General features: G+C 37.3%; 1 protein-coding gene across 1 annotated transcript in view; it reads left to right on the top strand.

The window, feature by feature from the left end:
* Positions 1 to 15,215, top strand: part of gas7b (growth arrest-specific 7b) — a 33,835-nt gene that overhangs the window by 11,465 nt on the left and 7,155 nt on the right. Inside the window, exons 3-8 of the mRNA XM_026277360.1 lie at positions 1,838 to 1,915; positions 5,652 to 5,737; positions 7,210 to 7,263; positions 11,733 to 11,822; positions 12,080 to 12,195; positions 13,334 to 13,408. Of these exons, the coding sequence (XP_026133145.1) occupies positions 1,838 to 1,915; positions 5,652 to 5,737; positions 7,210 to 7,263; positions 11,733 to 11,822; positions 12,080 to 12,195; positions 13,334 to 13,408 (499 nt within the window). The remainder of the gene's footprint in view (positions 1 to 1,837; positions 1,916 to 5,651; positions 5,738 to 7,209; positions 7,264 to 11,732; positions 11,823 to 12,079; positions 12,196 to 13,333; positions 13,409 to 15,215) is intronic.

The raw sequence follows: 15,215 nt of genomic DNA on the forward strand, positions 1-15,215 counted from the left end.
AGCTGGGGAGCTCAGGAAACCCTCTGAGAGCTCAGAGATCACTGGACTACATGAGGAAGATGCAGAAACGATGTTAAACTGTATACAAATATGTACTATAAATGTATGCATTTCTGTTGCATTAGTATGGAAGCTCGGATCCGCCAGATAAAAACATAAAATTCTAATATATTTGTTAGAATTAAGTTTTAAAGTCAGAATTGTTAGATAGAAATCCAAAATGGTGAATATAAACTAAGAATTGCAAGATATAATCCCGCAACTGGGAAAAAAATTAAGTCGGAATTGTTGGCTAAAAAGTCACAATTATTATTTTTTTATTTTCATAGTGGAAAAAAGAGAAAACAGAACTGTGAGATGTACAGTAATAAAAAGTAGCAAAAAATACAGAATTGTGAGATATAAACTGAGTACTGTGATTAAAAATATGAATTGCAAGACATAAACTTAGAATTGTGAGATATAATCATGAATTGTGATGCAAAGAGTCACGATTATCCTTTTTTTCATGGTCGGAAAAAAATTGTGATATATAGACATAAATGCAGAATTGTGAAAAATAATTATAATAATTTTGAAATATCTCACGATACTAGATTAGCATTAGCGGATTTTGAAAAAAACTAACAGTTGTTATCAAACAGGTTTCCTGAACACTGTCATTGGTCAAGACCACTGATGGCTCCGCCCCAAACTCACGCCATTGGTCGAGCCAGTGTTGTAGCTGCTGGGTGGTTTGAGATGCTGCTCAAACTCTTAAATCAACACACCTTTCTGTGAAATCAATCCAAGAATCACAACAAATTTCCATAGAAGCATCAGTTTTGTCTTGTTCAACAGCTGAAAGGAATGATCAACAAAATGAAATATGCAGTTTAAAGTTAAACCTCAGTTTTAGGTAAAATCGAGCAGATCAGTGCGATTGAATGCCAGTAGTCAAACTGTGTTTTTGCATCTGCTGCCATGTGCTAAGAAGGAATCTGTTTCCTAATCATTCGATTGAACACTCATGACTCGTGCAGTAGCTGGAGGAACAACAGAGCCAATACAGATGGTGCTAAATTAAAGATGAACTAAAACTAGGCCATTATTCATCGCCCACAGAGCTGAAGCACAACACTGGTCACAGATTGGAGGAGCGTGACACAGTCCCGTTCTGGCCAGAAGATCAGTCGCTGCTGAGCACAAACTACAACAATACTGTAGACGTCGAGCCCAGTGCTGCCGTCCAAACGCTCACAGCTCGTTTGAAGTGAATAATTCGACTAATCAGCTTCTCAGATGCCCGTTGCTTAGTAACCAGCTTCTCTGTTTCATAGTTGGCCAGGCAGTTTCCGAACTTCACAGTTCCATATGTAGAGGACACATGGATTAAAATGCAATTAAATCTAATTAGATGTGAAAACTTTCAGAGCAATGCTTTATTTGTGAAACTGTATATGCATGGCTAATGCAGATTATTTTCATCACATTATCATTCATCTTCACACTAAATGCTTCTGCATTTGATCTGTTCTCAATTCATGTCACTTGAGTTGAACTGAAATCTTTAGGGGTAAATCAGAGAAATAATATAATACTTACAGTATTGTTACTTAAAGTTCAGGCTAGTTATGTATGTTTACTTGAAAAATGGTAAGTAGCATTTCGTTTCTGAAACAGTTTTTTTGGGGAGGATTGATTTGTGTCTGTCTGTGAATGTCTGATACAGCCACTGTGAGGGCACTGTGCATTAAGTTATTACCAATGTGGCGTTTATTGAGCATTACCTCCCAACAGAAGAAAACAGATGATGTAATTAACAGGAAATGGCTTGATTTTGCTCTTGTTTTTCCAGAGACAACATGGGAGCGGCCATCGAGCACGCCTGGCACCCCGAAAACACCCGTGAAACACAAGAACTCTGTCCCGACAGGTGGGGAACACACATTTAGAAATGAAAAGCAGCATCTATATGTAATTCAAATTGGTGAAAAGTTGCAAAAAATGCCTGTGCACTGTGAGGGGGGAAAAAATATAAATAAAAAAGCAGATGAGAAACAGCAAACAATTCCGGTCACCCAAGATGTAGATGAGATTGTTTCTTCATCAGATTTGGAGAAATGTAGCATTGCATCACTTGCTCACCAATGGATTCTCAGAAGTGAATGGGTGCCGTCAGAATGAGAGTCTGATAAAAACATCACAATAATCTACAATAATTTGTTTCTTACAAACAGGCAGCTATTGGCTTAACAAGACATTAACTGATGCACTGGAGTGCTGTGGATTACTTGTAGATTATTGTGATGTTTTTATCAGCTGTTTGGACTCTCATTCTGACGGCACCCATTCACTGCTTAGGATCCATTGGTGAGCAACTGATGCAATGCTACGATTTCTCCAAATCTGTTCAGCCTGAAAATATCAGGAAACAAAGAGAGAACCAGTGAACCAGCTTTTGTTCAGTATCAAAAGCATCTGCCACCTTATTAAATCTTAGTAAAACTTCAACAGAAAGGAATGTGAGATACTCGCTCGTCAAAGATTCACAGCTCTGCTGAAGTTGATAATTCACCTCAGGATACAGACCTGCTCTCAACACCAGCCAATCAAACTCTAGCTAGATTTGCCTATCTAGAAATCGCCTTTCTAGGTCAACCGCTTCACTCTGGAAATTCACAGGAAAGATTTGAGGACAGAGTTTCAGTCTTGAATATTTGCAGCTATCGTTGATCACTAACTGGTCAAAAATGTAATCTGCAACCTTTAGACTAGCCCAGTATAGTCCTGCTGTAGCCTCTCACGTTTAAGTTTGACATAGCTAACTAAATAAATAAAAGAAATTAAGCATATTCAGAAAATGCCTTAAGCCATAGGAAATGTACTAAAATTATCCCATTTAAGCCACTATTTCAGTCTAGAAATTGTGTGATACAATATGGCTAAAAATCACAAAAAAAGCTGAAAAATGTCAATCTGTAACTTTTACTACTGGGAAACTAAACATTTATCAAAAATAAAGTGGCGCCCAAAAGGTAAAATTCTGAGATAAATTATGACATAAATGTTATGGTTATGAAATAAAGTCAAAATAATGACACACTAAGTCATTTATGAGATGAAGATGTTATATGAAATTTATATGAAGGAAAGTTAATTTTTACACACTGTACTAAGTAAAAAAAAGCATAACTAAGTTAACATTGTAACTAAAGTTATAGTTATGAAATAAAAAGTCAATTATATGTTGAAAAGTCAAAATTGTTCATATTTATGAGATGTTGAAATTATAGTTGACAAAAAGTCTAAATTTTCATTACATAATAACTTATGAAGTCATACTTATGACAAACATTTTTTTTTTTATTATGGCTTTTAACTCTTAATTTCAGCTTTGTATCTTACAACTTTTCATGTTATTTTTTTTTTTCAAATGATATTGACAGCATTTGAGTTTGAGTAGAAAGTTGAATTAAAAATTAGAATGCAAAGCCAAAAGTTCTTAGTAGTTGTAGTTTGTCTCTTTTTTGTTTTAAATCTAGAGCATAGTTTTGAACTTTTTGACCTTGAAACATTCTTCACATCCAGGTTTAAGTTCATTTCGAGACTGTCGCTGTGCTCTCAGACTTTCGGAGCCCATTGTAGATCACTGTACTTCAACGCTTGTCCAAAATCTTTTCTTCCTCTATCCATCCACAAATCAGCTAATGGAGAATCTACTGTCCCTCCTCCGTCCTGAGCTCTGTTTAGTACTCTTGATTTGATTTGCACCGGCTATCAGCATTTTACAATGTCTAACAGCACATCTGAATGATAGATGGACAGGATAATCGCGTCCACCAGAGACCCAGCATGTGGACGACACACCACAGAGCAAATGACATTATGAGCCAGCTGAAGAGAAATGAGTGTCATTGACATGGACTGAGGGAGGAAACAGTAGACATGTTCAGGATGAGCACATCTCTGCAGAAAGCCTGTCTCATCACTCTTCCTAAACAAGTGACCAACTGGAAAATGAGGAGCATTTTAATGTATTTCCTTCCTATGATGGATGACTGTAATAAAGTCACACAATTAACGGTTAAATCAATAGTTCAAATAAACATTTTCTGAAAATGTGCTCACCCTCAGGCCAACTGAGATGTAGATGAGTTTGTTTCTTCATCAGATTTGGAGAAATGTAGCATTGCATCATTTGCTCAACAATGGATGCTCTGCAGTGAATGGGTGCCGTCAGAATGAGAGTCCGAACAGCTGATGAAAACATCACAATAATTCACAGCACTCCAGTCCATCTCAAGCAGACAAAAGCTGAAACATGCATCACAATGTTTTTTTACTATAATATGAGTCTGTAGATTATTGTGATTTTTTTTTTTTTTTATCAACTGTTTGGACTCTCATTCTGACGGCACCCATTCACTGCAGAGCATCCATTGAGCAAGTGACGCAATGCTACATTTCTCCAAATCTGATGAAGAAACAAACTCATCTACAACTTGAACGGCCTGAGAGTATGGACGTTTTCAGATTTGTATTTTTGGGTGAACTATTGTTTAAATCGTCTCTTGATGTATTCTAACTAAGTGTTGATAACTAGTATTGTGCTTTAGGAATAATGAGTTTGAGCGAGGGCTTTTTGCTCTGACATTTGAAATAACCCTCCCTTGATAAAGCAGAATAGAGCAGCTTGTTATCGCACACAGACCATCAGAATCAGAGCAGGCTCTTTTGTTCTACAAATATAGTCAGGCTGTTTATAATTAGACCGAGTGAAGGAGGTGCGATAACACGTCTGGAAGGCTGAGGATATTGTGTCTCAGTGAGAAAGGAATCACTTTCTTCTCCAGGTGTTTGTTCTCTGACTTGTCCTTGGCTATTAGAGGGGTAGTTTACACAAAAACCGAGTCCGAGTAGTCTGAAAGACTCTTATGAGCTGATTCTTTTTAGCGAATCAAAAACATAGACAACCAGTGTAGTAAGATTCCTTAAAGAATGACTCTCATAAACAGATTCTTGTTAGCGAATCAAAAACGTACACAACCAGTGTAGTTAGATTCCTTGAAGAATGACTCTCATGAGCTGATTCTTTTTAGCGAATCAAAAACATACACAACCAGTGTAGTAAGATTCCTTAAAGAATGACTCTCATGAACAGATTCTTTTTAGCGAATCAAAAACATACACAACCAGTGTAGTAAGATTCCTTGAATGAATGACTCTCATGAACAGATTCTTTTTAGCGAATCAAAAACATACACAACCAGTGTAGTAAGATTCCTTGAATGAATGACTCTTATGAACTGTTCTTTTTAGCGAATCAAAAACGTACACAACCAGTGTAGTAAGATTCCTTGAAGAATGACTCTCATGAGCTGATTCTTTTTAGTGATTCCAAAACATGAAATGGCTTTTATCAGTGAGCCATAGGAGTGAAAGAAGAGTGAATTCTTGTTTTAAGGCAGTGTCATCTGGAAAGCTGATTTGGTGCAGCGTGTTTTGTGACAAACCCTGTATAAACTCAATTCACAAATGGAGACTTGCATTGATTCTGTACACAATAGCAGTGCATGTTGTTCATTACACACCGCTCTGTGCGAGAGGAAAAGATGTTGATCTCTCCTGGCTCTAAATCAAACTCATCTCAGTGTTTTCTTTCTCTCCAGTGAATGGGTTTCATGGTAATGGCAGCCCGTTGCATCAGACTGAACCATCGCATGTAGTGATGCGGAAGACCAGCACAGATCAACAGGTACGGCTGATCTCTCTCACATGGAGCAGTTCTCTTTTATTCATTTAGCAGATTCCTCTGGACTACAAATCTGATTTCATTCCAGAAGTTATTTCTGTATGTCTCGCCATCTGCATCGCTGGCATTAAAACAATAAACTGACGGAGATTTATTCAAGCTGAGACTCTTTGAGCTAGTTACATTTTTTTATTGCATATCAGTTTATTGATGATTCAACATATTGGAGGGATTATAAAGCATTTTCTCAATATGCCAAAATCTAATATCATCCCAAAAGGTGCTTTTCATCAATCTGCCAGGAAATGAGTTGCATTTATAATAATAAATGATATAATTATATTGTAAAAAATTTGTGCATGTCAGGAAGAAACTGAACTTGATTTATCACTGATCGTCTTTTTGAGGTGATTTGCAGCAATCAAATGAAATATCCATGATCCGATATGAGTATTTTACTTTATTTTCTGAGTAAAACAGACCGAAAGATTTGTATTTTATTTTACTTTTTTTAGAAATGAATGCTTTTGTTCAGCAAGGGTGCATTCAATTGATCAAAAGTGACAGTAAAAACATTTATAATGTTATGGAAGATTTTATTTCAAATAACAGAAGTTTTTATTTTAATTTTTTATCTTTCTATTCATCAGAGCATCCCAAAATTTAATTTCATCAATGATAATTTCACAAAAATAGTTCTTCAATGATTTCTGAAGGATCATGTGACACTAGAAGATTGAAGTAATAATGCTGAAAATTCAGCTTTGATCACAGAAATAACCTAAATTACATTTTAACATATATTCACATAAAAACAGCTATTTTAAAATGTATTACTGCTTCTACTGTATTTTTGGATCAAATAAACACAGACGTGGTACAGCAGAAGAGACATCTTTTAAAAAACATTACAAATTATTCAAAATGTTTTTCTCAGCACTTATTATTATTATTAGTACACTGTTTTATGAATAGTTTTCCCCAAGTCAATCTGTCATTGCTAAGGTTGGGTGCTCCATGGGTTGGTCAGGCGTTTTCTTCCCGTTTAAGTGGGCGTTTTTGGCCAGAATCAGCTGTAATGTGCTTATTCTGTTCATTAAAGGTCTGGCTTTACAAGACTAACTATTAGTAAGCCATCCGTAGGCTGATTCTCCTGAAAACGCCTGTGTGCTCTCAAAACATTGCATCCCGACACCGCAACATCAGCTCAACCAATCGTGTGAATTCGGGGGTGGAACTACATCAAGCCAACCAATAGAAAACAAGGGAGTGTATTCAGAAAGAGGTGTTGCAGTGGCACAATATCACCTTCAATGAGCTGAAGGTGTGGCAGATGTCACCTATGAAACCCGTTTTTCTTTTCTCTCTCCCTCCTGATGAGCTCAGGGAGGAGATGACATCTCACACACACACACACACACACACATGGCAGCATCACGATGATGTCTGACGCTCAGTTTTGTGTCTTCTGTCAGAGTCCTGGCTCCACTTCACCCAGCAGGAAGCAGGAGTGTGAATCCACAGTAACTGTGAGTACGACAAACACACGCCGAAGACTGACACACAAACTGATCTCAGATGCTTAAACTGCATGACAACAAGACCCATTCAAGAAAACAACACACTCAAACGCACAATGTTTGTTTCTGGTTGTATCGTGGATGCATCTTTGGTGCATGCTTTTATAATGAAAACAAAATGTTATCTTGAAGCAATTTGTTCTAACTTGTTCTTCCTCTGACATCACGTAAGCCGTTAGATCATCTTTACCAATAGACAGATTATTTTTATGTCAGCGGTTGCCAAACTGTTCGGTACCAAGGACCCAAACATATGATTAATCCCTTTCCGATTTTCATTGATAAATAAATGCCCCAAAAACTCTGTGAGAAAAATATAAGAAGGCAGTAAAATAAAATGTTTCCAAAAGAAATAAATAATCAGTCAATGGTCAAATGTTAAAGTGAAACCTGTTACCTGAATATATTCAGCAGCTGATTTTACAATGGTTTTCTATTTGAATATAATGATTTGTAGACTAATCATGAACCGTGTTCACACTTGACTCAAGTTCATCAATCACAGCTTTTATAAAAACACATTACACACAGTCTGTGTCTCTACTTCACCCAGTTATGATCTCATGTGAGTATGATTGATTGGCTCATTAGTCACATTATTATTTTTTTTAAATAGTTATGAGAAGATTTACATCATCATGATATATAACACTTGTTCTTATTTCTTTTACCTATTATTTTCAACTTGCAAATGTAACTGAGTACAAGTATTGGGTTTTAACAGGCCTCAAGTAAAGTACAGATCTGGGTTGCAAATCTGCGAAAGTGAAACTACATTGACATTCCTCCGACTCCGGTGTGATGATCATAGTTGCATCTGTGTTGTGCAACACAAACCGATCAGAAACGCACACCTGTGATGCATTACAGATCAATAATGAAACCGCATCCAGCAGGATACAAGTGATGTCTGTAAGCAAATGCAATGCATTTGACTTAGAAAAGGAATATCAGTAGCTTTGATAAGCACATTATTCATGTACATTTCTGAAACAACGTTAAACTACAAGACACATTTAGCCTGATTTGATCTTTATTGCATTTGAGCAATATTGCAATGCAGTCTCACAGGAGCAGCTATAAATAAATGTGGAGAACTGGTTCTTCACTGAACAATCTGTAAGGGATTTGACTAGTATTATCCTGACTGTCAGACATGAGTCACTGTCTGAAGCCTTATCAGAGAAACAAAGAGCTGTTCATAAGAGTTATCAGGACTTTCAGCGACTTAAACACTGTTACAGTATGAAAAATGAGAAGAGAAATTGTGAAATTGCTTAATTTCAGTATGGTTACAGAGTATCTATGGGATTCCCATAAATCTGCTCTCATTAGGGCTGATGCAAGCAAAAAGAAGAGCTAATGAAACAGAAACATCACACAAAAACAGACTTTACTGAATGCAGAGGGGAATAGTTTCTACAGTTTTTAGGCTCTTCACTTTCACCTTTGTTTGTTTCCTTTGTGTGTCAGTCCAGATATGGTAACCAGATATGGTTCTGTCCATTTGGTTATGGTTATACATTTAAATAATTTTAATTGACTGCATGCAATGTAAATAAAGTTATAAATGTTGAAGAGCAATGTTTTATCCATTGACTCATTATAATCGACTACACAAAACAAGCAACACAAATCAGTGTGTAACTGCTAGTAGAGAAAGATGATACTCTCTCTTTCTGTCATTTTCTCATTCTGAGAGTAAAGTAAATAATGAAAGAGGAATGATAGAGGAATTGCTATAAAGCCCTAAGGTTTTCAGAATAGCCGAATGTTCATGTGCTCAGAAAGCTGACGTCTTCCTTTAAACACCCACTGCCATCTTCCTTTCACATTACTGGGATGTTTGCTGACATGGAGATCAGATAGTTCCCATCATGCCGAGAATGACGCAGACTCTGACCGGTTTCGATTCATTAGTCCAGTGTGCCGCACTTGATTATCTTCATCAGAGCTGATGCAAACGCGTGTGGAGGCTCGTTCTCCTCCTCCATCTCTCCTTTTATTATCCAGCTTTAGGACAACGACATAATAAGCCTCTGAAAGTCTCAGGAGGATCAGTGCGTGGATCCGGAGGATCTTATGATCATTGTGCAACCAGTCAATGCACACGCTTGTTCTGTTCATCCAGAAAAATCCAGTTTGCAGACAAACCAGAAGTGAGACAACAATTGCAGTATGAGGCCAGTTCTGTGCCAATTCCTCATTTGCTGTGATGCAGATTCAAACATTAGGCAACACGGAGGGTGTTGTGAGCTCATTCAAACCGAAGGGAATTTCCTTTTTCCATCAACTCAGAGTCAGCATCATACTTTGCTCTCGACAGCAGCGTCAGACCTTAGAAACGTCCACGCAAGTCGTTCTGCATCTGAACAGTTGGGACGATATCCATGTTTTACAAAGGACGAGCAGTGAGTTTAAATTAACAAATGGACACAAAAGGATATATTTTCTCAATGCAGTGATGCTTAGATGTAGGCCTGCAGTATGTGTGATAAAAAAACGCCTAAATGTTTTGCATAAACAAACAAATAATCTGAAGCCCATAAACTGTGTAGAGCTTCATGAGCATCAATTATGAGATGGTCAGTCGGCTTTGCATACTAACAGGGGGTGTTACAGCCACAGTCCTTCTGTTTTCTCTGTTTAAAGTGCATCAACAGCTGCTGGAGCTCCTCGGTGAGCTGTAATTGGTCAACAGCTGCTGCTTCTCGAGTGTGTTTACAGTACAGGACAGATCACTGCATGCCGAGCTCATGCATTAACATTACAAGCTGCTTTAACCAACGATCTAACTTTGCACTTTTGCACAAAATAATAATTTTACACCTAAAAAAAAAGAATAGCTATTTTGAAAAGTGTAAAATGATTGCAGACTGCAGTCATATCGGCGGCTCACGACAAACCTGTATTTATCGTACATATGAGGAATGTTGACATCATGTAACCAGAAACCTTCGACACAAATTAAATTAATCAAGTTTATGCCTGAAAATAGTATTTCTGCATAAACCGTACAGTATGCATGGTGTAAAGCACACACTTCATATTTACTTCCTTAATATATGTTTATGGTATCACCGTTCACGATTCATCAAGACTATTTGTATTTTTCATTAAAAATACATTTTTCAGCTTTTACACCTGACATCACCGGCCAACAGCATATGAAGCCAATCAATGATTGCACATTTGATACAGAATGTAAATTAGCAAGTTAATTTACATTGAGTAATTTAATCATTTGAATTGAGTAATTACATTTCCAACACAATATCAGGTGCTTTTTACAAAAAGTTTTTGCAGAAGCAACAGTTGAGTTGATACACGGCAGCGGTGTATCATTCCTAACGATTCAATGACTCACTCATACAGACACTGACCTGTTTGTTTTTGAATGAATCAGTGTTTAGAATGAATCCATCCAAATAAATGATTCAGTGACTCTCCCCTAAAGCCACTTGTCTGTTTCAATCATTAATGAATCAGTGTTTAGAACGAATCCATTTAAAAACAAAATTATTTGGTGACTTACTCATAAAGCAACTCACCTGATTCGTTCCTTAATGAATCAGTGTTTTGAACGAATCAACTCAAATGAACCATTAAATTACTCATTCATAATGCCACTCAGCTGATTTGTTCCTGATTGAATCAGTGTTTAAAATGAATACATTTTAATAAATCATTCAATTACTTAATCATAAAGCAACTCGCCTGATTCGTTCCTTAATGAATCAGTTTTTTTTTAACGAATCAACTCAAAATAAACCATTAAATGACTCACTCATAATGCAACACACCTGATTTACTCATGAATGAATCAGTGTTTAGAATGAATCCATTTAAATAAATTATTCGATGACTGACTCATAAAGCAACTCACCTGGATCATTCCTAAATAAATCAGTATTCTGAACGAATCAGTTCAAATCAGTGATTTGGTGATTCAATCATAAAGTCTGAATGAATCAGTGTTTTTGAACAAACTGGTGAACTAGTGATTCACTGACTCATTTTTCTCCACTGATGGGTTTAGAACTATAACTGCAGAAAGAGTGGCTGTAAAATCTCCCCCATTTCAGCAGTTATCCTGCATTAACCCTAACTGTTGTACAATTTTGATTTGAGGATGGATGATTGTGTTTCTTTATGTTTATGGGTTAGAATTGTTACTGTTTCTTACTTTGTCTGATTTATCAGTTTATGATGGCCATTGTGTTATCTTGGTCATCACTGATGTTTTTGTGACTGGCAGCACTCACTCATAAGTTACTAGAACATGTTCTCCTAAAGCTTTACACACAGTTTTGTGAGCTGCTCTGTATTGAGGGCTGGAATTGTTTGTCAGTTTTTCGTTCTGTTCTTCACGTCCTGCTGCGAGCTGATGTCTCTGAACGATTTCTTTCCCTCTGTAGATCAACTGCGTGACGTTTCCTCTTCCACTGCACATGTCTGAACAGCAGCTGCTCAAACCAGACGAGTGGAGCTACTGTGATTATTTCTGGGTAAGCGAGAACGTCTCCAACCACTGACGAACCACAAAGATCTGCGCACATAGTTTAGGAAAGCCTCACAAACAGTGCCAATGACATGCTTTGCAATCCTTTTATGCTGTTTAACAGCATGAGTTTCATCAAACATCTGTAGTAGTCTGCTTTGGCTTGTAGTTTTGAATGGAGAAGATCCCACCGAATCCTTGTTCTGCCACTTTACCACGCTCCCGTGCTCATGAATCTGCCTTGTGTTTTGTCTGTGGATCCAGGCGGACAGAAAGGACCCGCAAGGAAGCGCCAACATCTCAGGATTCGAGGTTCTGCTGCAAAAACAGCTGAAGGGAAGGCAGATGCAGAAAGAGATGGCCGAGTTTGTGCGGGAGAGGTAAACGTTTGTCATCCAGACTGAGAGCAGAAGACAGAAAGACAATGTTCACTCAAAAATTAAAAGTTAAATAAATAGTTCCCATTACAAGTAAAAAATCTGAAATTGTATTTTCATGAAAACCTATCTTTTATTTACACTTTTTTTCTTTTTTGCTCTTTAAAGGATGCAATTTTCAGGAAAGAGTGTGGATACAAACTGTGCAAACATAATTCAATATTCATTCATATATGTATATATTAAGTTATTTATTTAGTGTCAGTGGTACCAAACAAACATCTACAATATTTTTTCTCTCTATAATAAAAAAATACACGTTTTTTTTATGTATGACAGTCGGCCTACAAAAAAAAAAAAAAAAAATTGAATTACCGAACATGTTTAAAATAAGAATTAAATCCACAATTGTGACAATATGAAGTCACAGTTACCAGAAACAGTCACACTTGTGAAATCTAAAATCATAATTGTGACATTTTAAAGTTACGTCACAATACAAAGTCTCAACTTCAAGGCATAAATTGATAATCTTGTTTTCTGAAGTAGAACGAAACAGTTAATTATAGTTTCTGAATGTCTGCTTTATTTAATAGCACAAGAGTTATTCCAGAAAGCATCGTTGCGCTGATCTAACCATGACAGTGTGTGTGGGCACTAAGGTCTTACAACAAATACAAATACGCTCATGGGTATTATTGCATTATCTATGTTGGTGAAATTGTGTAATATCTTGATATAGGAGCTGTTGCATTATTTCTGTTGCCTTGACTAAAAACATAAAAACACAACAACACAGCACACACAACTTCCCGTAGCTCATTTCCTGTATTTTATAAATAGAAAAGAAAGAAAGAGTGCTTGATTCTTTCTTGCCGTGAACTTCAGATCTGCTCTCAAACATTAGTTTTTAACGTGATTCATCTTCGGGTATGTTTGCGCTGAGATTTGGGTAGAGTGAGCTACATCAGGAGTTCTCATGAAGTGTGTTTGTCCCTGAGGAGAGAGAGAAACATTGGAGTCTGGGAAGGAAGTGACCTTAGTGTGTGAAAGTCAGAACGGACATCTGCGCTCAGTCTCTTCACATGTGCTGCTCTCTGTCACTCCAGCACAACTCTAATTCCTTTATTTGTTCGGACAGGATCAGGATCGAGGAGGAATACGCCAAGAACCTGTCGAAGCTCTCGCAGATCCCCCTGGCGGCGCAGGAGGAAGGGTACGTCACATAGTCTTTGGAGGAAAACAATGGCAGACGTGGAAGAATACACCCTCTTTCTCCTTACAAACTCAGAATCTCATCCAGTGACCTTCAGACAAAAATGCTGATTTATAAACTGACTGCAGTCATGGCCGAATGGACTGTAACTGACAGCGTGGAACCCCTTCAGTTGGGTTCTTAAAGAAATAGTTCCCCCCAAAACGAAAATGTGCTCCCACTCAGGTCGTCCAAAATGTAGATGAGTTTGTTTCTTCATCAGATTTGGAGAAATGTAGCATTGCATCAGTGTCTCATCAAAGGATGCTCTGCAGTGAATGGGTGCCGTCAGAATGAGATAAAACAATAATTCACAGCACTCCATCAGTTAACATCTGGAGAAGATAAAAGCTGTGTGTTTCTAAGAAACAAATCCAGCTTTAAGACTGAGTTAACTAAAATAGATTTCACTCCTGATTCAGACCAGATGACTTCACTAGAGGAGGCGTTATTATGTATTATGGACTGATATTTTACTGAGAAACACTGGTTTGAAGTTAAAAACATCTTAATTCTGCATTTCTTTATTACAAAACACCACGTTTTTGTCTTCTGAAGACATTGTACAGGATGGACTGGAGTGCTGTGGATTATTGTGATGTTTTTATCAGCTCTCATTCTGACGGCACCCATTCACTGCACAGCATCCATTGATGAGACACTGATGCAGTGCTTCATTTCTCCAAATCTGATGAAGAAACAAACTCCTCTCCATCTCACGATGGCCGGAGGGTGAGCAGGTTTTCAGCAGTGTTCATGTTAGGGTAAACTATCTCTCTCACACAGAGTCACACATCATCACTATCAAGTGTGCATGTTTTCTTGTAAATCACCATCAGCTGCTGTACTCTTTTATTGTTTGGCATCAGCACAACTGCCAGTGATTTTTTTCAGCAGCACGTCAGTGTGGTAGAGAAGGCTAATTGTTTCATACACAATGTGAAGCGTGTCAGCGAGCGCCGCCCACCGTCCCACAGACAGACGACACAATCCCGCCATTCTTCTGACTCTCGGCCCCCGCTGTGTCGTCGCTTGTACCGACCATTGTTTTTTTTGTCCAGCTCCTGCGTATGCGCGCACAACCTCTTGTCTATTCCTAAATTCACGGCTTGTGTTGCTGCGGTGCAGAAATCATTGTTGCAGGATTGCAGGTCGTGACCTTATGGCTTTGCATTTTTGCCATTGTATGACTGGCCTCTGGAGGTGATCGTGTGCCATTAGTCCTGTATGCTGCACATACATCATGAACACTACTGTTCAAAGATTTGGGGTCTAATTTAAAAAAAGAAAAAAAAATGCTTTTCTGCATCAAGTATGCAATAAGTTGATCAAAAGTGCCAGGAAAGACATTTACAATATTACAACTGATTAATATCTGTCCTTTTTATTCATCTGTGAATCCTAAAAAGTAAAATGTATCACAGTTTCCACAAAAAAATATTGATAATAATCAGAAATGTTTGTTGAGCAGCAAATCAGCATATTAGAATGATTATAATTGTTTTGAAGAATCATGTGACACTGAAGACTGGAGGAATGATGCTGAAAATACAGCGCTGCATTACAGAAATAAATTACATTTGACTATATATTCACATAGAAAACTGTTATTTTAAACTGCAATAATATTTCAAAATTGCTACCATATTTTTGATCAATGAATGCAGCCCTGCTGAGAAAAAAAAAAATATTATAAAGATATATGTTCAATGAAAAAGTCAAAATACTGACAAATATATTTATGTATAATAGCTAAATCCCCAGCTCT

Source organism: Carassius auratus, chromosome 12 (assembly GCF_003368295.1).
Source record: "Carassius auratus strain Wakin chromosome 12, ASM336829v1, whole genome shotgun sequence".
Lineage (NCBI taxonomy): Eukaryota > Metazoa > Chordata > Actinopteri > Cypriniformes > Cyprinidae > Carassius > Carassius auratus.